The 24,000-nt window shown below is 39.5% G+C and overlaps 1 protein-coding gene across 3 annotated transcripts in view; it reads right to left on the bottom strand.

The window, feature by feature from the left end:
• METTL16 (methyltransferase 16, RNA N6-adenosine) overlaps positions 1-20,529 on the bottom strand; it is a 74,440-nt gene extending 53,911 nt beyond the window's left edge. For all 3 annotated transcript variants that reach the window (XR_011468025.1, XR_011468026.1, XM_005891189.3), the window contains exons 1-2: positions 20,397-20,529; positions 14,504-14,631 (exon numbers count right to left, since the gene is read on the bottom strand). Coding sequence is in view for 1 of the 3 variants with exons in the window: in XM_005891189.3 (XP_005891251.2) it covers positions 14,504-14,631 (128 nt within the window). In the remaining 2 variants the exon portion in view is untranslated. The remainder of the gene's footprint in view (positions 1-14,503; positions 14,632-20,396) is intronic.
• Between the last annotated feature and the right edge of the window lie 3,471 nt (positions 20,530-24,000).

Here is a 24,000-nt window from a genome sequence, read left to right as displayed (position 1 = left end):
AGTTCTAGTTCCTGCCAAGTTGTCTCCTTACTTAAGTTATGTAACTTTGGACAAGTTATTTAGCCTCTATGAGGCCATTTTCTCCACTGTAAAATGGGGATAATAATACCTACACGTAGAGCTGCTGTGATAATCTGTGAAAAGTACTAGCATAATGCCTACATGCTGGCTATTTTTACTATCACCAATTAACATGATTTGATAGTAGCATTCTTGGAAAATCATACTTAAAAGTGGAAAGAAACCAGTATAAGATGTTTAATAATGAAAACAGGTTAACATATTTAAATACAATAAATATTACAAATATTAAATTTTAAATGTGACTAATTTTAGCAGGCTTCCTGAGTAGTAATTTACATACTATAAATTTACCTATAAAGACACAATCGTTTCTTGTGTATTCACGGAGTCATGCAACCATCACCACAATCCAATCCCATCACCCTCAAGAAAACCCTGTACCCATTTGCAAGTCATTCCTCATTTCTGCCCTCAGCTCTGGGCAACCACTAATGTAACTGTCTCCAGAGATTTGCCTTTTGTGAACATTTCACACAAATGAATCAGAAACATGTGGTCTTTACACCTGGATTCTTTCACTTTGCACAATATTTGTGAGGTTTATCCATGGTGTAGCATGTATCAGTACTTCATTTCTTTTTATGGCCAAATACTCCTCCATTGTATGGACGACCACATTGCAGTTTACGTACTGGATGAATAACTACATTGGCATTTTGTTTACCCACTTACCACTTGATGGCCATTTGGACTGTTTCTATTTTTTGGCTGTCATGAACAATGCCGCTAATAAACATCCACATACAAGCCTTCACACAGATGGGTTATTATTTCTCTTGAGTAGATATGGAGGAATATGTCATATGACATATTTACATTTAACTTAAGAACTGGTGTCAATGTAACTATTTTGAGAGGCAGGAAAAGTGTTAGATGAAGAAGTAACTTTGCAGCAACAAAATGCTGGAACAAAATCAGGAGGATAAATAACTTCAAAAGTGATTGACTTTACATTAGGTGGGGATTTATGATCTTTTAAAGACAAGTTTCCATAAAACAGTGGGAGTGGAAGTTTGCTGCATAAATATATGCTAGCAGTAAAAAGTCTCATTAAAATATGTTAAGCCTATTTAACAGGATATTAATGAGGTCTACTCCTAGGCATCAGAGGTAGATATATATTAATTTTGTCAATTGTGGAGGCTGATAAAAGAGAGTTAATCCACGGGCAAGCAACCATGAACACAGTTTTGCTTCACTCAATAGCACAGCAATTGCCTCAATCAATTTTCACATTAAAAAATAAAAAAGAAGGCTAACACTGCCTTTGTATTCCTTCCTTAATGAAAAGCAGTACAAAAGCAGGTTCAACAAGACAAATTATGTAGCAAAAAAATAAATAAATCTATAAAAACTTAATTTTTAATTCTAACAAGAATATCTTATTTTACTCCTTTGAAATCAGTCAAGTGTTTAAAAAAGATGGGCCAACTCCACTTCAGCCTTTGACTGTGTGGATCACAATAAACTGTGGAAAATTCTGAAAGAGATGGGAATACCAGACCACCTGACATGCCTCTTAAGAAACCTGTATGCAGGTCAGGAAGCAATAGTTAGAACTTGACATGGAACAACAGACTGGTTCCAAATCAGGAAAGGAGTACGTCAAGGCTGTATATTGTCACCCTGTTTATTTAACTTATATGCAGAGTACATCATGAGAGATGCTGGGCTTAAAGAAGCACAAGCTGGAATCAAGATTGCCGGGAGAAATATCAATAACCTCAGATATGCAGATGACACCACCCTTGAGGCAGAAAGGGAAGAACTAAAGAGCCTCTTGATGAAAATGAAAGAGAGTGAAAAAGTTGGCTTAAAGCTCAACATTCAGAAAACTAAGGTCATGGCATCCGGCCCTGTCACTTCATGGCAAATAGATGGGGAAACAGTGGCTGACTTTATTTTTTTGGGCTCCAACTCACTGCAGATGGTGATTCCAGCCATGAAATTAAAAGACGCTTACTCCTTGGAAGGAAAGTTATGACCAACCTAGACAGCATATTAAAAAGCAGAGACGTTACTTTGCCAACAAAGGTCCGTCTAGTCAAGGCTATGGTTTTTCCAGGAGTCATATATGGATGTGAGAGTTGGACTATAAAGAAAGCTGAGCGCAGAAGAATTGATGCTTTTGAACTGTAGTGTTGGAGAAGACTCTTGAGAGTCCCTTGGACTGCAAGGAGATCCAACCAGTCCATCCTAAAGGAGATCAGTCCTGGGTGTTCATTGGAAGGACTGATGTTGAAGCTTTGGCCACCTGATGCGAAGAGCTGACTCATCTGAAAAGACCCTGATGCTGGGAAAGATTGAAGGCAGGAGGAGAAGGGGACAATAGAGGATGAGATGGTTGGATGGCATCACCAACTCAATGGACATGAGTTTGGGTAAACTCCAGGAGTTGGTGATGGACAGGGAGCCTTGGTGTGCTGCAGTTCAAGGAGTCGCAAAGAGTCGGACACAACTGAGCAACTGAACTGAACTGAACTCCACTTCCTTCAATGACGTAGTGACAACAGTCAATTTTTACACATGGAAAGAAGTTCACATCAGAGCACCATACTAAAAACATTCAAATAAGTTCACGTTCTTTATTCTACAACAGCAGCCCGATCTATCACTAATCTAGCCCAATCATTGCTAGACACACGAAAGGAATATAAACCCATTCTGATGTCTATGTCCAAGCCTGACAACCTGAAATGCAAAATTTCAGAATTTTTCTATCGAAGCAAGAATAATCTAGATACCTTATAAAATAAACGATGAAAAGTATTCTCTAAGAGCAGTACCTACTGACAGAACCACTAACGTTTCTCAATGTTATTATGCACTGGCATTTTGAATAAAATTGTGAAAATCAGGAACTGCGAACTCAAATATTTACCAGCTACTACTCAAAATGCCAATCCTTGACAAGGTATGTCCTTGTGCCAGAATGTAAATCAACACAGCGAGGAGAGTCACGTACAAAGACATGTCTGCTGAGCCACACACGAGGCACAGGCCCTCGCCTCGGTGGTCAGCAACAAACAGTTTGTGGTCGAGCAGCCAGGCCAGTGGCTACACTAGTGGCACTAAACCGATGGCACAAACCACCATCTCAAAGGGGACGGTCAACAGGCCGTTCTAGCTAATCAGTATCAAGTGGGTTTGCCAGCCCACCTTTGCCAAATCTCTAACATTTTCAAATGAAACCCGGAACCTGTATCTTTCTATGAAATTTTTGATTCTTAACATCTACATGGACAATAAATAACTGCAAGTCTCATACAATTCACAGGCTGAAAGGTGGCAATCTCTAGTGTAGAAAGTGGAATAACAGAGTTGGGTACTTGGCTACTCTGCACTTTTAAAGCAGTATAATAGTGTTTCACTCTTTTTAAATATTACTTTGCTCAACTGAGTTATATAGACCAGGTCAGAATTTTTTTTTTTTAATTTTTAATTTTTTTAGGTCAGAATTGAGAGGTTGTGATTGCTTCATTCCTTTATTTATTCAACAGATATTATATGTCAGCTATGTACTGGCCATTATGCAAAATACTGGAGATGTTGCAGTACACAAATACAATCTCTCCCTTCATGAAGCTGACAGTCTAGTAGATATTAATTCCCAGAATCATTCAAATATACCTAAAATTGTCACTGTGATGAATACTATAAAAGTATAGGTACACTGTGCTATGAAACATACATATTAAGTGGAACTGCCTTGGGAAGGTCAAAGAAGGCTTCCCTGAGGCCTAAAAGTAGAATGAAAATTTAACAAAGCAAAGAACTGAGAGAAGGGAACGTGGATGGCATTTTAGGGTCCTAAGTAAAGAGAAGAGCAAGTACAAAGATCCTGAGGCAGGACAGAACTTACGGGGCATCCCTGGTACCGAGAGACAGCCACTGTGTCTAACATGCAGAAAGCAACGTAAGCACGCATGGTTTAAAATGAGGCTGGAGAGGAAGAGAGAAGCTGGATTACAGAGGACCTTATAATTATGGTAACCATATAATTTTATCAATTAATTCAGGACTCTTCTGAAAGTGAAAGACCTATTAATCACATCAGGATAATTATAATCTATGTTAAGGAGTTAGGTCTAGTATGGAATAAAGATGGACCAAGTGGAAGCAAAGATACCAATTAGAGAGCTATTGCCGTAAAAGGCTGGACAATGGCAGCAGTGGTAAAAACAGGGAAAAGTGACAGCAATTTAGACACATTTACGAAAGAAAATTTACAAGATTTGCGGATGGACCGACACGCAAAGTGAGGGAGGGTGTGTTTACAGGTGTCTCCTGGGTTCTGGCTTGCTCAACAGGACAGACAGTACCTTTTGCTGAATCTGGTAACTCTGGCAGAGAACCATTTTTGAGGAAACATATCATATTTGAGAGCTGTGTTTGAGACACCCGAGTGCAGATATTGAGTAAACATGACCTCTAGGTATAGAACTCAGAAAACTGGTCTGCACAAACAAATGAGACCCCAGCACAGGTGACAGTGTCTAAGGAGAAAACACCAAGTGAGAGGAAAAGAGCTTCCCATTAAGTCTAGAAGAGTCCTTTAATGGCTGTATGCACAATTGTTACAGAGGAAGCTACATCAGCAAACAGAGGGCCGAAGAAGGAAAACCAGGAGAGTGTAACGCGATGCCAATGACACCAAGGGAAGAAGGTGTCCACGAAGGGTAAGAGTGTCAGCAGAGAAAACTGCTTCTCAGAAGTCAACTGAAAACTGAAACTGGATTTAGTAATGTGACACCTTTTCAAGAGCTGCTTTTGGAGTGGTGGAATTTAGAATCTACCATGAAATGTGCAAAAGATTAAGTATGGTATGAAAAAAATAGACTGGAAAAATAGATAATTCTTCAAGAAGGTGAGTTATGCAAGGGAGAGAGGGGGCAGAGTGACAGATCTGATGAAGAGGTTTCTTTATTAATTTTTTAATGGAAGACTTAAACATGTTTAAAAGTCAATGGAAAGTCACACAGGCCACATACTCTGATTTGATTTATAAGAAACATCCAAAATAGGCAAAGTTTTAGAGACAGAAAGCAGACTAGTGGTTTCTAGGGGTTGAGGAGACAGAGTAGTGGGGAATGACTGACTGCTCAATGTGTTACCGGGTTTCTTTTGGGGGTGATGAAAATGTTCTGGAATTAGAGAGTGGTGATGTTTGCACAGCCTGTGAACCTAGTAAGAACTGAATTGTACACTTTAAAATGAAGACTTTATGATTTGTGAATTATATCTCAATTTTTTTAAAACTCAAAAGGAGTTAGTTGATAAGACTTTAAGTAAAGGAATTTACTGGACTATGTAAGGTTCTTGAGATGAGGGAGGGTAGGGAAGCCAAAGTTCACATGGCAAATGTAATTGAATTAGAATATAATAACAGTTATAAAAATAATAACAGGTTGTCAAACAGAAACAAAAGCCAAATGTATGGCCTTTTTGTTGAGTTTCCACCAACTCATACCTACCCACAACTAAATTTAAGAATTTTTTTAACTTATCACACCTATGGTCAAATAAGCAATGAGACAGTAATATCATATAAAAACAAAGATTCTGGAGCAGTTGTAAATGACCTTCACTGTTAACCCTTTATTAGCCAAAGAACCAAACTCCTACTTACAAAATAGTAAGAGACTACCTTGATCAATCAAGTTGATCTTTTAAATGCGTATTCCTATTTTAGCTGACAAGCAAATGACAGGGAAGAAAAACTTAGTCATCCAAACTCTCATTTGCTCTTTTCAAGTACAGTTAAGAGTACTCCAGTTTTTCTAGCTAAGGCCAGTGACTTACCCTAAATTTGGTAAAATGTGGGGAAAAAAAAAAAAAAAAAGTCCAAGAATAAGGGAAACAGTTAAATGTAATCAAGTTTTACAGAAAACTTAGGAACAACCTGAAAGTAGTCAACAGAAATGCATCCACACAAGAGAACACTTTTCAGTCATGAAAAGCAGTAAGACTGGGCTGATCCACAGGCTTGTATGAGGAGGGTTCTTTAATGTATTAAACTAACAACAACAAAACCCCAAGTTTGGGAAAAAGCATGTGTGTACATTATAATCACATTCTTGTAAAAATAAAAATAAGACAAAAAGACCCTCTATATGGATACACACAGAAAACAATCTGGAAGGGTGAGAACCACCTCTGGATGTGGACATGCTCATATTTTTGTATTATCTGCATATACGTTACACAACATCACCAGTGTTTTGTAACTATATGGAAAATGCTCAAGTCAAGTGGGGCTTAAAAAAAAAGTCCTTTGGTTATACCTGTATCAAAATCACAGCCACAAAAATTACCATATATTAGTAAGTCAGGGCTTAGAAAGGAAAAAACAAAGTAATTTGATCTCTAGGGTGGAAGAACTTTTTTTGACCTTTTTTCTTTTATGTATGCAACATTACCACTATAAATGTAGGTAAGAAGGATATATTTCCATAATTTCCCCATTAATGTAATGGGAAATGTTTGTATAATATATAAATGTTTGTATAATAATAGTTTTGAAAATATCTTTTTCACAAAAGGAAAACAGATCCTTGGTTCCAGAGTACCTGTTTTCTGTGAAAGTGGGCCAATTCTTTCGGAGACCAAACCAGAGTATTTCCCACACTGACAGCAATCACCAAGAGATAGTTGTACAGCTTGAGCATTAATTACATGGCTTCATGAAACACTTGGAGCAAGAGAAACAGCAGTGTAATTAATATTTTCTTAGTGCCTTCAAACAGAGTTGTTGTTTATATAAACAATTCTCATTATTTAAAAAAATGTACTTACTTTGATGGGACAGAACATATAACTTATTAATAAGGAACTACATCCTAATCACCAAAAAGTATAAGACATCAAGCAAAAGCTAGTCTAATTGAAGAAAATAAACAAAAATCAATGAAGAGCTGATTCTCAGATTTTGTTAGCCACACGAGTGGTTGTTTACTTACTTCTAAGAAAATACAGACACTAATCTGAGGGTTGAAAATCTTTTTGTAGGACAGAAGTGAAGTCATCCGACTTCTCTAGTTAATTATCTAGGTCACTTTAGTACCCTGGGACATTCAAAATTCCTGAACACAGGCAAGATCTTTTTTCATTCTCATTTCTGAGAGCACAGGGAGGCACAGGGACTAAAATTAGCTCTCATGTGGAAATTAGCAATTTATTCCATCAGTCTTTGTTGTTCGCTTAACACATCCAGCTCCATAAAACAAAACAGCCTATTGTCAACAGGCTCATGCCTGGTTTCCCCATGATGACTCTTGCTCTACTATTGATGAATACAGTATCACCATTATGGATGGAGTTTAGAAAGATACATTCTGTAACCATGGTTAAAGTAACAAGCATTGTAACACTGTATAGGCTGAACCTTATGTAACAACAGAGGCTGAAGCCTCCCAACCTTACTCCAATACTGGTTTCTATTCATTAGGTCTTCACCGAGGTGCTAAAAATGGTACAGTCATAAACTATGACACAGCCCTTCAGTGCTAGGACTTTGGTTTTGAAAACAAATCAGTTAAGTGTCATACTCTGTTCAGACTCAACTGACAGGGCTCAAGTAGACTGCAGATGTTCCTATGGGGCTGGCTACTGTGGAAAAGCACAAACTGAAATCTAATTGCAATGGTCAGATATGATTACAACAAAGCAGTGACAGATGCAGGAAAGAGACAGAGAGAGACAAAGGGAGAGAGATCACACCAGCGATCCGTGATACCTTATCAAGTATACCAGGCTTAATAACAATAAGAATAAACATCCTTTACTAAGTGTCTCCAGTGTGTTAGGTCACTTTGCGCATGTCATTGCTAACCTTTATGACAAACATCCAAAGTATGCCCTTTTATCCCTCCTTTTTAGATGAGGAAATTCAGTCTCAGTAAAGCTAAGAAAATTATCTAAAACCTCACAGCTGATAATTAGCACTCTCAAGACTGGACCTTAGGATGATTCAGTCAGAAGTGCCCCTCTTTCCACACCACATCCTGATTGCCTTCAGAGAGCACTTCAGGGCTCAACAAATAAATGACACTTCAATCCATCTCAGGTCTAATGTTCTGTCTGGTATTCCTTTTCCATCACTAGCTGGATTTGTATTTTGGCCATTCTTTTTTGTGTATCTTCTTGAGCTAAGTTAAAGTAGGTAACTGTTAGTTGCTCAGTCGTGCCTGACTCTTCGCGACCCCATGGACTGCAGCCCACGAGGCTCCTGTGTCCATGAAATTTTCCAGGCAAGAATACTGGAGTGGGTTGCCATTTCCTTCTCCAGGGGATCTTCCCAACCCAGGGATCGAACCCGGGTCTCCCGTACTGTAGGCAAATTCTTTACCAACTGAGCTACAAGGGAAGCCCGTTAAAGAACATGCTACTGATGCATATAATCATAAATGACTCTTACCTAAGTAAGCAGGAAGGGGGATGACGTCCAGAAGGAGGTAGGTCATTTACCCTAAAGAGAAGGACATCTCTTCTACTTCTATCATGTGTGTGTGTAGTCACTCAGTTGTGTCCAGCACTATGTGACCTGTGGACTATAACCCGCCAGGCTCCTCTGTCCATGGAATTCTCCAGGCAAGCATACTGGAGTGGGCTGCCATTCCCTTCTCCAGGGGACATTCCCAACCCAGGGATCAAACCTGGGTTTCTGCATTGCAGGCAGACTCTTTACCATCTGAGCCACCAAATCATAGACCCCTTATGTGCTTATTGCCAACCTAAAATTGGCATAAACTCATACTCTCCCATTGTTAAAATTAAAATAAGAGAAGTTCTCCTCAAGTTTGCTTCATCTTCTTTTCATCCCCTCACAGACAAATTTGCTTCTCCTTGCAAAAACTTTTAAAATTACCTTTGCCTATCACAAAACAACCACTGTGAACACCAGGTTTATGATTTTAAGTCCTTTTCTATGCACAGCATATCTGCAGATACTTTGGTTTCAGTCTGAAACAAAATCATGTTTTATAATCTGCAATACCCATTCCCTGGGCTACGTGGTATTCCACTGTAGGGAACTGCACTGTAAGAATACACAATTTTGGAAATATAAATTATTTCCAATTTTCCTTGTTATAAACAGCTCTGGAATAAACATCTTCAAACATACATTATTTCACTTAAGTATGCTTTTAGAACTGTCAAAGCTGCAATCCTGCCAGCATTTTATCACTATGCCTATTCAACTACATTTTTGCCATTGATGAATAGTATATATTTGATCTTTGCTAATTTGGTCCATTTGTCTTTCTTCTTTTGTAAATTGCCTATTTTTATCCTTAACCTATACATTAAGGTTTTTTCCTTTTTCTTATTGTCGTCTAAGAGTGTTTCACCTTAAGGGAGCTAATTCTTTGCTATACGCTGTAAATACTTAAGACTGTATGTGTTGTCACTTTTACCGTTTCTTGATATGTAAAAGTTTTTATTTCTTAGGCAGTTGAATCCATAAAATTTCTTTTATGAATTCTATCCTTGGAGTTTACTTAGAAAGACTATTCCTATACCCAAAATTCAACAGTTCACCTATATATTTTTTCCTAGCATTTAAATAAAATAAATATACTAAAATCATGAAACCATCAGGAATTTAGTTTGCATAATACATAGGAAAGGGAATCTAATGCACTTTGCCCACAGCTGTTCCAACTGCATCTATTAAAAATCCATTACTAAAATAAATAAATAAAAATCCATTACTTAAAAAAAAAAAAAAAAGTTTCTGTCTAGTTCCACCCTTAACAACCTGAAATGCTCTTATTCTACATTATAGTCTTTACATGGTGGGGTGGTATCTTACTTAGGAGTCAGGTTCTAAGTAACCCTGTAAAGTGAAAATCCAAAATAACACTGTGACATCTCTTTAATCATTCACAGCACTGTAACGTTCACATTATGAGGAAGACACAGGAGTCAAGACTGATTAAGAATAGAAGATTCACCCTGTCCACTCTACACTCCCTCTGGGAGGTTCAGTACTGAGTAGAGTGCAGGCTGGACTCACTCTATTGAATGTGCACATGCTGTTTAGACATGAACGCCACTTTTTGCCAGACAATAGGGGCCCATTCCTATGGTAATACTTTGCTAATGTTTTAATTCCTTGAACTTCACAGTATATTAAATACCCATCTGGGAGAGTTTATACTCCTTCACCTTTCCATCATCCATTTAGAATATTTGCTTTGACCATCTTTTCTTTGAATAAAAGACATGTCATGTCATTTTCTTTCACAAAAACCTCAGGAGGATTCTGACTTGGGGAAGAAGTGACATATTAACTGTATTGAGCTCTCCCATCCAAAAATATACCATGTCCCTAGATTTACTGTCTCCCCTAGACACCTGAGAGCAATTCTGTTGCTTTATGCACACAGTCTTAACGTATTTCTTTGCCGAGTATCTGCCTATTCCTCTTTGTTACTGTGTACAGGATCTTTTATTGTAATTATATTTTCCAACTAGTATCTGGAAAGCTATCAATTTTCCTTTATTTATTTATATACGTTTAAAACATATGTATATATGTATATTTTATTCAGTAATCACTTGAAAAATTTTAGGTGATTCTCAAATGTTTCTTCAGGTAGACAATAATCAAGCCATCTGTAAAACTGCAATTCTTTTTCTTTCTAATCTTTGAACTTAATAAATAAGAGAAGCAGAAGACTGAGTTAGAGAGTTCCAACTCAGTCACTTCTAGTGTTAGAAGCTTGTGCAAGCTATTTAAAAACAATATGTGTTCATGTTTGCAGATTAAAAAGTTCAAAATATATCATTAAATCAAACCCATTGATTATCTTATTTAGGCTCTCTATCAGTAGTTCTTAACCTTTTCTGGGTCAGCTACTCTTTTAAAAGTGAAGTTCTAAATTATAGGTTAAAGATTTAAGTCCTTCATGGACAGAGGAGCCTGGTGGGCTACAGTTCATGGGGTCGCAAAGATTTGGACACGACTTAGCAACTAAACAACAACTCCAAGAAAAAGAGCACATATAAAAAGTATTTTTGCCTAATTGTCTTTGAAGCATTCACTGATCCTCTGAAAATCCCTAGGCCATTGTTGTTTATTTCTATCTACTTGGTTCGAACTACAAAGAAAAATGTCTCTGAATTATATCAAACACTTAAGTCTTCTGAAAGTTATTCCTCTCAGAAGACAAAAGACAAACGTGTTTTCTTTTTTTAATAAATTGAGGCTTTTTGTCTTCTATTTTACTTTTCTTTAATTTGGAGGGAAGCCTCATTTCTAGCATGATTTTGCCCATCCCTTTATTTTTTATCGGCAATTTTAAGTTTTGAGCATGGTATCTATAAATGGCATATAGTTAAGATTTTAAAGAATTATTCTCATGCATTCAGCAAACATTTATTGAATGTCTACTACTTGTCAGACACCAATACCATTCAGATATGTTGTGATAACAGATTTTGTGGTCTGCTCTGAGTGATTTTTTAAAAAATATAAATCTTAAAGCCATCTTAAAAATCTAACCATTTTAAAAATCTTCCTCTGGTTCCTTAAAGTCTGAGCAATCACGTTCATTCTTATTTGCATGCTATGAAAGGCTCTTTGTGACCTGTTCTTTGTCTTCCTTTCGGTCTCATCTCCCAGTATTCCCTAAGCTGTTATCCTATATCCACTTTAGCCCCATCTAATGCAGCTCTGCAAATGTACCAGGCCTTTCACAAAATTCTGTTCTCTGTACTTGGAACTCTTCCGCCCTTCTATTCAGCCATCAGAATTCAGTTCAAAGACCAAGGCCTTCACTAATACCACCTCCAAATCACCATGGGTCCTTCTCTTCAGACTTCCGTTTTCAATTGTCTACCCAATACCCCACCTTGGATACTGCATAGACTTTTCAGATTCAATGTGCCCCCAAATGAAAATATATCATCTCCCCTAAACCAGCTCATTCTGCCTTGTTCCTTACTGCAGTAAACAGCACTATCACCTAATCTCTTGCTAAATTGAGGTCACATGGCTCATTCTTAATTTCTACCATGTCCTGCTAATCCTATTCATCAATTTCTCTCAAATTCATCCAGTGATCTATATCCCTCCTCCCTCTACCGAGTTAGGCCATCAATATATCTAATGTGGATTACTGAAACCAGTCCCTACTTACTCACTTATACTTCCAGTCTTAATTCCCCCTGCAATCCATCTTCTACAGTGCTCCTAGATTACATCTATCTAAACAATTCTGGTCCATCCTAAAGGAGATCAGTCCTGGGTGTTCATTGGAAGGACTGATGTTGAAGCTGAAACTCCAGTACTTTGACTACCTGATGTGAAAAGCTGACTTATTTGAAAAGACCCTGATGCTGGGAAAGATTGAGAGTAGGAGGAGAAGGGAACGACAGAGGATGAGGTGGTTGGATGGCATCACCGACACAATGGACATGGGTCTGGGTGGACTCTGGGAGTTGGTGATGGACAGGGAGGCCTGGCGTGCTGTGGTTCATGGGGTCACAAAGAGTAGGACACGACTGAGTGACTGAACTGAACTGAAACAATTCTGAATGCTACTGACTTGCTTTAAAACTTAAGTAGATAAGGATGGGGATGGGTAATTCTGAAGACACAAGAACTCACCGCACATGAGCCTAAGATAAATCCCAAACTCACGGCCTTATACAGCAGTGCAAGCATCGCCCTCTCAGCCTCACCTCTGGTCATGTGTCCACCACACCTCAGCAGCTTTTCCAGTCCCCCACAACTCTGTGCTCTTCACACGTGCCACTCCCTCTGCCTGTAACACTCTTCTTTCTACCTGGCTCATTCTTCAGAACACAACTAAGACCACTTTTCTGTTTCAAATTATTCTCTAAATCCCAAGGTTGGGGTCAGGTTTCCCTTCTGTGTGATTCCACTGCGTGCTCCACAGGCTCGGCCACACTGAAGGCTAACTGCTTCTTTGTCCACTTCCTCCACTAGTGCGTCAACTCCAAACATGGCCATGACCAGGTCTTTCTTGTTTACTGCAGCTTTCCCAGAACATGGCACAAAATAGTTAAAAAAAAACAACAGATATTTAATAATTAAGCACATAATAAAAAAAAAAAGCAAAAGAAAAAAAATTAAGTACAAAAATAAGTATAGAGAAGAAACAAAGAATAACAAAACTGTATTTGTTCTAAAGCTACTAGGATAAACAAACCTCCACAGACATAATTATGAAATAAAGGTTTAAGAACAATGGTAGAGGTGATCTAAACACAGAGAAACACCAACTCAGTATTTTCAGAGTGATCTCGGAAATAAGGTGCCAAAGTTGAATCTCTAGAACTCTTATTTAAATATATTTTTAATTTCCAGTTTGAAGTTTGTTTTCTAAGATGCTTAATATAGTAACATGGTAAGTAATATAAGCATTCATACATGGAGCTGTGCTCAACTTTCACTGAGTGAAATAGACAATAAAGCTTGGAAATCATAGTTCTAGGGTATCTGACTTAACCTTGTATATTGGTGGGAGGGTGGTGTCACAGATCTCTCTGAGAAACTGGTGAAAACCAAGGATTATATCCCAGAAAAATAATATAAATACATATATATGTATTATATATATATATATAAAGTTTTAGGATTTCTAGGATACCTTAGCCCCAGTTAAGTCCTGCCCTGGGGCCTCCACTCCTACAAGTCCGCCAGGAGGAAGGCTGAGGTCAGCAAAACGCCTCAAGCCTTCTGATCCCATTGTTCCTGACCTTCCCACTTCTCCCCAAATCCTGCTCTTCTTCCTCCCCACAGGTGAATCAACACATTTTCCCCAGGCAGGCTTGAAATTTCCACCCTCCTCTGTAACTCACATAGAATTTAGGATGGCAGTTAAAGATCTCCTTCTCAAGGGTGTAACACAAACATCAGTTATTCCCATACCATTATCATCATCTCTGCCATTTCCTGAAGCACCATACCTATTATTTTCTTAATTTTTAGTAATTAACTTTTAAACTTGAATTTAGTGACATCTTAAGTAATACTGAAGTGAAATCAGTTTTGAGGTCCTGGTTATTATTCTACCTCACAACAAAATAAATATACACTTAAAATAAGGACCTCAGACGCCCATCAGGTCTGAGGGCACAATCCTAAGCTTTCTGCAGTTACCCTGCTGAGTAAGCAATAATCTGGACATCAAGAGGTTTTTCTTGTTGTTGCTTTCTGGGGTTTTTTAAGTCAGAAGGAAACTTAAAAGCCTTTGGTCCAGTCTTATTTAATAGATTAAAAAGCTAAAACAGAAGTGATTTGTCCAAGGTCAGATGAGAAGTTCAAGGAAAAGTATAGAATTAGTATTCAGGTCTACTATCAGTCCAGTATACTTTCCACTACGCAGGGTCCATTCAAATTAGACTAGAATAATACTGTATCAAGAATTCTTCATCTGTTACCTACCTCACTCTTCCATTCAGATTTATCTGAACATGCTGCTTAAAATCTGGATATTTGGTTGCCAGATATGCAAAGTCAGGAGGTTTGTCCTTGTATCTATTTCTTGCATGCATTGATTTACTCAGAGCCATCTTTAAAAAGAAAAAAAAAGGGCGGGAATCAGCATATTTAGTTAAACAAAATCAACAAGAAAAGTTGTGGTTGCCAAGTCAACAGTTACAGCCAACACATCTTCGCTAATCAAGTGAGAAAGAAGCAGCTATATTTTTAAAAGTATACAACAAATAAGCACATGAAAAGATGTTCTATGTCATTAGGGAAACACAAATCAAAACCATAGTAAGCTATCAATTCATACACAATGGGATGGCTATTATTAAAAAGAGAGAGAGAGAGAATAGCAAGTACTGGCAAGCACGTGAAGAAACTGGAGCCCTCAGGCATTGCAGGTGGGAATGAACATGGTATGACCGCTGTGGAAAGGTTTGGTGGTTCTTTAAAAAATTAAACATTACCATATGATCCAGCAATTCCAATCCCATGTATAGATCCAAAGGAACTGAAAGCAGAGATTCAAATAAGTACTTGGAATGCTCACAGCCTTTCCATACTGTTCATGGGGGAAAAGCTGGCTTAAAACTCAACATTCAAAAAACGAAAATCATGGCATCCAGTCCCATCACTTCATGGCAAATAGATGGGGAAACAATGGAAACAGTGACAAACTTTATTTTCTTGGGCTCCAAAATCGCTGCAGATGGTGACTGCAGCCATGAAATTAAAAGACGCTTGCTCCTTGAAAGAAAAGCTATGACCAACCTAGACAGCATATTAAAAAGCAGAGACATTACTTTGCCAACAAAGGTTTGTATAGTCAAAGCTATGGTTTTTCCAGTAGTCATATATGGATGTGAGAGTTGGACCATAAAGAAAGCTGAGCGCCAAAGAATTGATGCTTTTGATCTGTGGTGTTGGAGAAGACCCTTGAGTGTCCCCTGGACAGCAAGGAGATCAAACCAGTCAATCCTGAAGGAAATCAGTCCTGAATATTCATTGGAAGGACTGATGAGGAAGCTGAAGCTCCAAAACTTTGGCCACCTAATGGGAAGAACTGACTCATTTGAAAAGACCCTGATGCTGGGAAAGATTTAATGAAAGGAATGACAGAGGATGAGATGGTTGGATGGTACCAATGACTCAATGGACCTGAGTTTGAGCAAGCCTCAGGAGTTGGGGAAGCCTGGTGGGCTGCAGTCCACAGGGTCACAAGGAGTTGGACATGACTGAGCAACTGAACTGAACTGACTGAATGTTCATGGCAGAGTTATTCACAATGGTTAAAAGGTGGGATGCAACTTCACATATCCACAAGCAGACAAATAATCAAAATGTGGGAAGTATATACATTGGAATATTATTCAACCCTAAAGGGATGAATTCAGACACACACTACAACATGTATGAACCTTAAAAACATTATGCTAAGGGCAATAAGCCACACACAGGAGGGCAAATACTCTATTATTACACTTATATGAAGAGCCAACAATAGGCAAATTCATACAGAGTGGAATAGAGGTTACTGGGAGTGGGAGGAGGGTGGAATGGTGAATTACTGTTTAATGGTATATGGTTTGTGTTTAGAATGATGAAAAACTCATAGAAATGGATGGTAGTAATGGTTGCACAACACTGTGAATATACTTAAAGCCACTGAATGGTACACTTAAAAAAGGTTAAAATGGTAAATTTTGTTATATGTATTTTACCACAATTTTAAAAAACGTATATGCAACATATGATGAATCTTTTTCTTTTAAACCCAGGGAAGAAAATTGAAACCCTTTAAAAGCATCAAAGTGGGACTTCCCTAGTGGTCCAGTGGCTAAGACTCCAGGCTCCCAATGCAGGGGCCCCAAGTTCAATCCCTGGTCAGGAACTAGATCCCATATGCTGCAACTAAGACCTGGTGCAGCCAAATAAATAAATAAATAATAAAAGCATCAGCGTGGCAGAAGGCAATATAATCTACCACCAAGAACACTACCGTCAGAGGTTTGAAGTCACTAGAGTTCCAAAAAACATCTTTTTCTTTTTTTAACTTCCTGATTTCAAACTCTACCAAAAAACATCTTCTATTCCAACTTCTTTTATAAATTTCAGTCTTGCCATTTCTAGGTAGCTAAAACCAATTGAAAACAAAAATTTTGTTTTCCTTGAGAATACACAGAAGAAAAAAGTTAACACATTTACAGCAAGAAATAAAAACCAGAAGAAAAGTCACCGCAGTAGTTGAGTAACTCTCTAAGCAGTTGGTAATTTTATTTAGTGTATATCTCTAGATGGTAGGTGATTTTTCTTTTCTTTATATCATTCTGCATTTTCTCCTTTTTTCATAACACACATTCATCTAAATGGTACTATGTAAGTCAGAATCCTAAGAGTCATCTGATAGTTCTCTATCCCTCTTGTATTCCAAAAATTAACAGTCATATGGATTTTACCTGCTAAATATCTCTCAGATCCATCTATTTCTCCCCAGGCTCACCGATAGCAGCCCATACAATCTGCCCATACTGCTACAGCAGCCCGTTAACTGGTCTCCATGAACCCACGCTTTTTCTCTCCATGCCTTTTTCCACCATGCAGGGATCATTTCTAAACACAAATCTCACTGTGTCCTCCTCCCATGCCCACTTGCTCAAAACTTTACTTTTAGGAGAAAAACAAAAAACATTACTTCAGCATATACACAAGACCCAGCACAGTGCAGCTTCAGCATGAGCTGAAGTCTCGCCCTTGCTCTTCTTTCTCTCCCTCCACTCTGGCAATAGGGTCTTTACACAGATTACCCCTTTTGCCTATAACGTTCTTTCCTCCCCCTCTTCACCTGATTAATTCCTACTCATCCTTACTACCACAATTCAAGCATCTCCTCTTCACGAAGGTCCTTCTTTCCTTAATTTCCCCAGGTCAGCCATAGCAGCTACTGTAAACTCTTAGGGCGTCCCTGGTGGCTCAGTGCTAAAGAACCCACTGCCAATGAAGGAAACACGGGTTGGATCCCTGGGTCGGGAGGATCCCCTAGAGACAGAAATGGCAACCCATTCCAGTATTCTTGCCTAAAAAATCACATGGATAGAGAAGCGTGAAAGCTACAATCCAAGAGGCTGCAAGAGTCGACATGACTTAGCAACTAAACAATAGAATCTCCTAGCAGTAAGCACATTTCCTTTGCAGGCTTTGTTAGAAATATAACTTTACATGGTTATAAATGTTAACACTCTCTCTCACTCAGGTTTTTGATAGCTTTTCACATTTAAGAACCATTTTCAAAAAAGAATTGTCTTCATTGCAGACAATCGAAATCATGCAGCTAACTGCCCACCAGACCACTCACTTGAAAGGCTCAAAAGCACTTCATGCACAACATGTCCAAAATGAAACCATTTCTACCCACCCCAAATAGGTCCTCCTCTAATCTTCCCTATTTTGCTGAATGACACCAAGATCTTCCTCATGGCACAAAAGCAAGAAACCTTCAGCACCTTTTCTACCTCACCTCCTCCATTTCAAACACACTATGTCCTGATTATTCTGTCTCCTAATTATATCTTGGCCCATTTTTTGGAGAAGGAAATATCTTCCTTCTCCAAAAGGATACTTCCAAAGTATCCTTTTTTTTTTTCTCCAGAATTTTTATTGTATTTCATTTTTTAAATTTCAATCATTTATTTTTTAATGGAAGGATAATTGCTTTACAGACACTCCAATATTCTTGCCTGGACAATTCCATGGACACAGGAGCCTGGGAAGCTATAGTCCATGGGGTCACAGAGTTGGACACGACTGAGCGACTAACACTTTCACTTCATTTTCATCCATTTTTCACCCTTCGCAACTCCACATCTCTAGGCCAGAGATCATAATCATCTCTTTCTTGGCTGACTACAATAGCCTCTAACTGATGTCTCTCTAACCACTCTTGCCCTAACAATCCACTTCATCCTGATGACAACATACCCCTCCTCCCACTCCAATGCAAAACTGAACATTCCTAGGTAAATCCCTTCAGCAGCTTCCTAAAGCTTTTAGGCTGATGAAACTCAAAATAATTAACAAGCCACACATAAATCTATCCCTCCAAACTCCTTTGTTGCCACTTTCTCCTCCCTGTCCGGTGTACATCACAGAACACACATGACGCTCTGAATACACATGGACAAATTAAACTACAGATACGGTAAAATCACTCCCTCCATTATTCAACCCTCTTGGTCAGAACAGATACACATCGAATCAATAAAGCCACTTCTTTGCTAGGAGCTCCCTATACAGGCAATGGGTTCTTAACTAAATCTACCCCATTCCTCAGAGTTTAACTGAGTGTCAGCCCTTACCTGGCATCAGCCTTGTCACTCTCTTCTCTCCACACTTTTCTCTTTCTGGCTCATTCTGCTGTAGCCACACAGGCTTCCTCGTCGTTTCTCTACCAAGTCTGGCACACTCCTGCCTCAGGGGTTCTGTACTTGCTGTCTGGTCTGCACGAGTTGCTCTTCCCCCAGAAATACATACATGCAAGGTACCCTCAGCTTGTTCAGGTCTTTGATCAAACCTCACTTTCTTACTGATACCTTTTCTGCTAAGTGCCAAGTTGCTTCAGTCGTGTCCAACTCTGGGCGACCCCATAGACGGCAGCCCACCAGGCTCCCCCGTCCCTGGGATTCTCCAGGCAAGAACACTGGAATGGGTTGCCATTTCCTTCTCCAATGCATGAAAGTGAAAAGTGAAAGTGAAGTCGCTCAGTCGTATCCAACTCTTAGCGACCCCATGGACTGCAGCCTACTAGGCCCCTCCGTCCATGGGATTTTCCAGGCAAGAGTACTGGAGTGGGGTGCCACTGCCTTCTCCGACCTTTTCTGAGTACCCCCATTTAAATGAGCAGCGAGTGAACCCTTTGTCTCCTTTAGTTGCTTCAGTCTTCTTCAGAGAACTTGCCCATCTGACATTCCATATATTTTACTTTTTAAAATTTGCCTTGCCAGTAAGCTTCATGAGGGAAAATACTTTGTCTATCTTTTTCACTGCGATATCCCAGAGCCTAAAGTAGGACCTGGAGAGTAGGTAAGCAATAAGTGTTTTTTGGTTGAAAGCACAATGGAACTCTTACACTGTCCAGGGCACTTAAAACACAGAACTCTCATTCTTGATAAGCAGCCCCCATCTTGAGTCTCTAAAAGGTTCAGGCCTAGGACTGAACCTTTTTCTTCCGGGTTACCCAAGTCAGTGCAGAAAGCCAAAGTGGTAGACCTTCATTTAAGTAAGCTGACGCTTCCACTTTCTTTCATCTTTCCCATCTCCATGCTTCTGTTTCCTTGGTTCCTCCCGACCCTCAATATTCCTCTTCAACTATCACTCGTTACTTAATACATAATTCTGTAAAATAAATTCTGCTCTCAGAACTTTTAATTCCTTCTGCACAGATCCCTACCACTTCTAATTTCTATTTTCTCTCGTCTCCCTTTCTCATAAATCCGACTTTTTCCACAGTTCCGCCACTGCCAGTTCTCCATCTCTTCCACTCCTTTCACGTGCTCACCTTACCCACTCATACTGTTTTCCCGCCTCAGTTTTGGATCTCTCTAAACCGCCTCCGCCTAGGGGGTCTTTCCTTCTCAGTACCAGTCTCCATTCTATTTGCCAACTCCTCCCACCCATCCCCACCACACAGACGCCCCCGCGCACGCACGCACGCACACACACACACACAATCAGGTCTCTCTCCCTAGATCCCAAAGCCAGCACCTCACAGGCCCAGAAACTGGGAATAGGGAACCTGGGTGCTACAAAGGTTAAGTGGACTCGCAACCCATATGAGTGATATTAAGTGACTCACCTCTGAAGTCAAAGTTCCTGCCAGACGACTAGTATAGTGCGGACCTCTACAACCCCAGAGTCTTAACCACCCGCTGCGCGAAGATCCTAGAAACGCAGATGTTACGCTCCCAGTGCGCCGCCATCTTGGGCCTCCATTCAGCCTCGTGATTGGACAGGTAATTATCGCGAGATCTGTAGCAGTTTCCGAAGAAAGAAGAAACTGTCGCGAGACCTGGAGTTTGCGGCTCTTTCTGTTAGAGGGAGGGGGGGCGTGCTAGCAAGTTTTTTCAGATTGTGTTAGTTTCGGGTGTACAGCATAGTGAAGCAGTTATCCATATAAATATATCCACTCTTTTTAAGATTTTTTTCGCATATAGGCCATTGCAGAGTATTGAGTAGCGGTCTCTGTGCTGTAGGTTCTTATTAGTTATCTATTGATTTTTTCTATAGTAGTGTGAGCCAGAGGTGGCAAGAATATACAGAAGAACTATACAAAAAAAAAAAAATCTTAATGACCCCAGATAACCTCAATGGTGTGATCACTCACCTAGAGCCAGACATCCTGGCATGCAAAGTCAAGTTGGCCTTAGGAAGCATCGCCACAAGCAGCTAGTGGAGGTGCTGGAATTCTTCTGTTGCTGCTAGGTTGTGTCCAGCTCTTTGTGACCCTATGGATTGCAGCACACCAGGCTTCCCTGTCCTTCACTATCTCCCTGAGTTAGCTCAAGTTCATGTCCATTGAGTCAATGATGCCATCCAGCCATCTTATCCTCTGTCATCCCCTTCTCCTCCTGCCTTCAATCTTTCTCAGAATCATGGTCTTTTCCAATGAGTTGGCACTTTGCATCAGGTGGCCAAAGTATTGGAGCTTTAGCTTCAGCATCCATCCTTCTGATGAATATTCAGGTTGAACCACAGTTCAAAGGCATCAATTCTTTGGTGTTCAACCTTTTTTATTGTCCAGGTCTCACATCTGTACATGACTACTGGGAAAACCACAGCTTTGACTATACGTACCAAATCCTAAGAGATGATGCTGTGAAAGTGCTGCACTCAATATATTATCAAATTTGGAAAAGTCAGCAGTGGCCACAAGATTGGAAAAGGTCAGTTTTCATTCTAATCCCAAATAAGGGCAATGCCAAAGAATGTTCAAACTACTGGACAGTTGCACTCATTTCACATGCTAGCAAGGTCATGCTCAAAATTCTCCAAGCTAGGTTTCAACAGTACGTGAACCAAGAACTTCCAGATGTACGAGCTGGATATAGAAAAGGCAGAGGAACCAAAGATCAAATTTCCAACACCTGTTGGATCATAGAAAAAGTAAGAGAATTCCAGAAAAAAGTCTACTTCTGCTTCATATGCTAAAGCCTTTGACTGTATGGATCACAACAAACTGTGGAAAATTCTGAAAGAGATGGGAATACCAGGCCACCTGACCTGCCTCCTGAGAAACCTGTATGCAGGTCAAGAAGCAACAGTTAGAACCAGATATGGAACAACAGACTGGTTCCAAATTGTTAAAGGAGTACATCAAGGCTGTATATTGTCACCCTGCTTATTTAACTTATATGCAGAGTATATCACAAGAGATGCTGGGCTGGATGAAGCACAAGCTGGAATCAAGATTGCAGGGAGAAATATCAATAACTTCAGATATGCAGATGACACCACCCTTACGGCAGAAAGCAAAGAGGAACTAAAGAGCCTCTTGATGAAAGTGAAAGAGGAGAGTGAAAAGGCTGGCTTAAAACTCAGCATTCAAAAAAATAGATCATGGCATCCAGTCCCATTACTTGTCCCATTACGGCAAATATATGGGGAAACAATGGAAACAATGACAGACCTTTGGACTCTCTAATCACTGCAGATGGTGACTGCAGCCGTGAAATTAAAAGACTCTTGCTCCTTGAAGGAAAAGTTATGACCAACCTGCTGACCAACCTAGACAGCATATTAAAAAGCAGAGATATTTCTTTGCCGACAAAAGTCTGTATAGTCAAGGCTATGGTTTTTCCAATAGTCATGTATGGATGTAAGAATTGGACCATAAAGTAGGTTGAACGCTTAAATAAGAATTGATACTTTTGAACTGTAGCATTGGAGAAGACTCTTGAGCATGCCTTGGACTGCAAGGAGATCAAACCAGTCAATTCCAAAGGAAATCAGTCCTGAATATTCATTCGGAGGACTAATGCTGAAGCTCCAATACTTTGGCCACCTGATGCACAGAGCTGACTCAATGGGAAAGAGCCTGATGCTGGGAAAGATTGAAAGCAGGAGAAGGAGACAACAGAGGATTAGATGGTTGGATAGTATCACTGACTCAGTGAAGCCTCATGTGCTGCAGTCCGTGGGGTTGCAAAGAGTCGGACACAGCTGAGTGACTGAACAGCAACAAAATGTGTATATGTCAATCCCAATATCCCAATTTGTTCCCCCCCTCTCTCTGCTGCTAAGTCACTTCAGTCGTGTCCAACTCTGTGCAACCCCATAGACAGCAGCCCACCAGGCTCCCCCGTCCCTGGGATTCTCCAGGTAAGAATATTGGAGTGGGTTGCCATTTCCTTCTCCAATGCATGAAAGTGAAAAGTGAAAGTGAAGTCGCTCAGTCATGTCTGACTCTTAGCGACCTCATGGACTGCAGCCCACCAGGCTCCTCCGTCCATGGGATTTTCCAGGCAAGAGTACTGGAGTCGGGTGCCATTGCCTTCTCCACAGTGACCATAAATTTGTTTTTTCCATCTGCAATGCTAATTTCTGTTGTGTACATAAATTTATGTGTACTGTATTTTTATATTCCACATTTAAGTGATATATTTTTCTTTCTCTGACTTCATTATGACAATCTCTAGATCCATCTATGTTGCTGCAAATAACATTATTTTGTTCTTTTTATGACTGAGTAATAGTCCCTTGTGTATATGTACTAAGTCTTCTTGTGTATCATTTTTAAAGCCTTCACTGAATTTGTTACAATATTGCTTCTGTTGTTTATGTTGTGGTTTTTTGGCCATGAAGCATGTGGGATCTTAGTTCCCTGATCAGGGATTAAATGCACACACTCTACATTGGAAGAAGTCTCAATCATAGAACCACCAAGGAAGTTCCCAACCTCTTCTGTATCCATTCCTCTGTTGATGGGCACAGGTTGTGTCCATGTCCTGGCTATTTTAAATAGTGCTGCAATGAACACTGGGGGTGCATGTATCTTTTCAAATTAACTTTCTCTGGATATATGCCTAGGAGTGGGATTGCTGGATCATATTGTAACTCTATTTTTAGTGGGTTTTTTTTCTTTTAGGAACTTCCATACTGTTTTCCATAGTGGCTGTACCAATTTACATTCCCACCAACAGTGTAGGAGGGTTCCCTTTTCTCCACACCCTCTCCAGCATTTATTGTTTGTAGATGTTTTGATGATGGCCATCTGATACCTCATTTAGTTTTGATTTGCATTTCTTTAATAATTAGTGGTGTTGATAATCTTTTCATGTGTGTGTGTGTGTGTTTGCCATTTGTATGTATCCTTTAGAGAAATGTCTATTTAGATCTTCTGCCCATTTTTTGACTGGGTTGTTTGGTTTTTTTTATATTGAGATGTTTGTATCTTTTGAAAA

This window comes from Bos mutus, chromosome 19 (genome assembly GCF_027580195.1).
Source record: "Bos mutus isolate GX-2022 chromosome 19, NWIPB_WYAK_1.1, whole genome shotgun sequence".
NCBI lineage: Eukaryota > Metazoa > Chordata > Mammalia > Artiodactyla > Bovidae > Bos > Bos mutus.
This window is presented reverse-complemented; position numbering and strand designations above follow the sequence as displayed.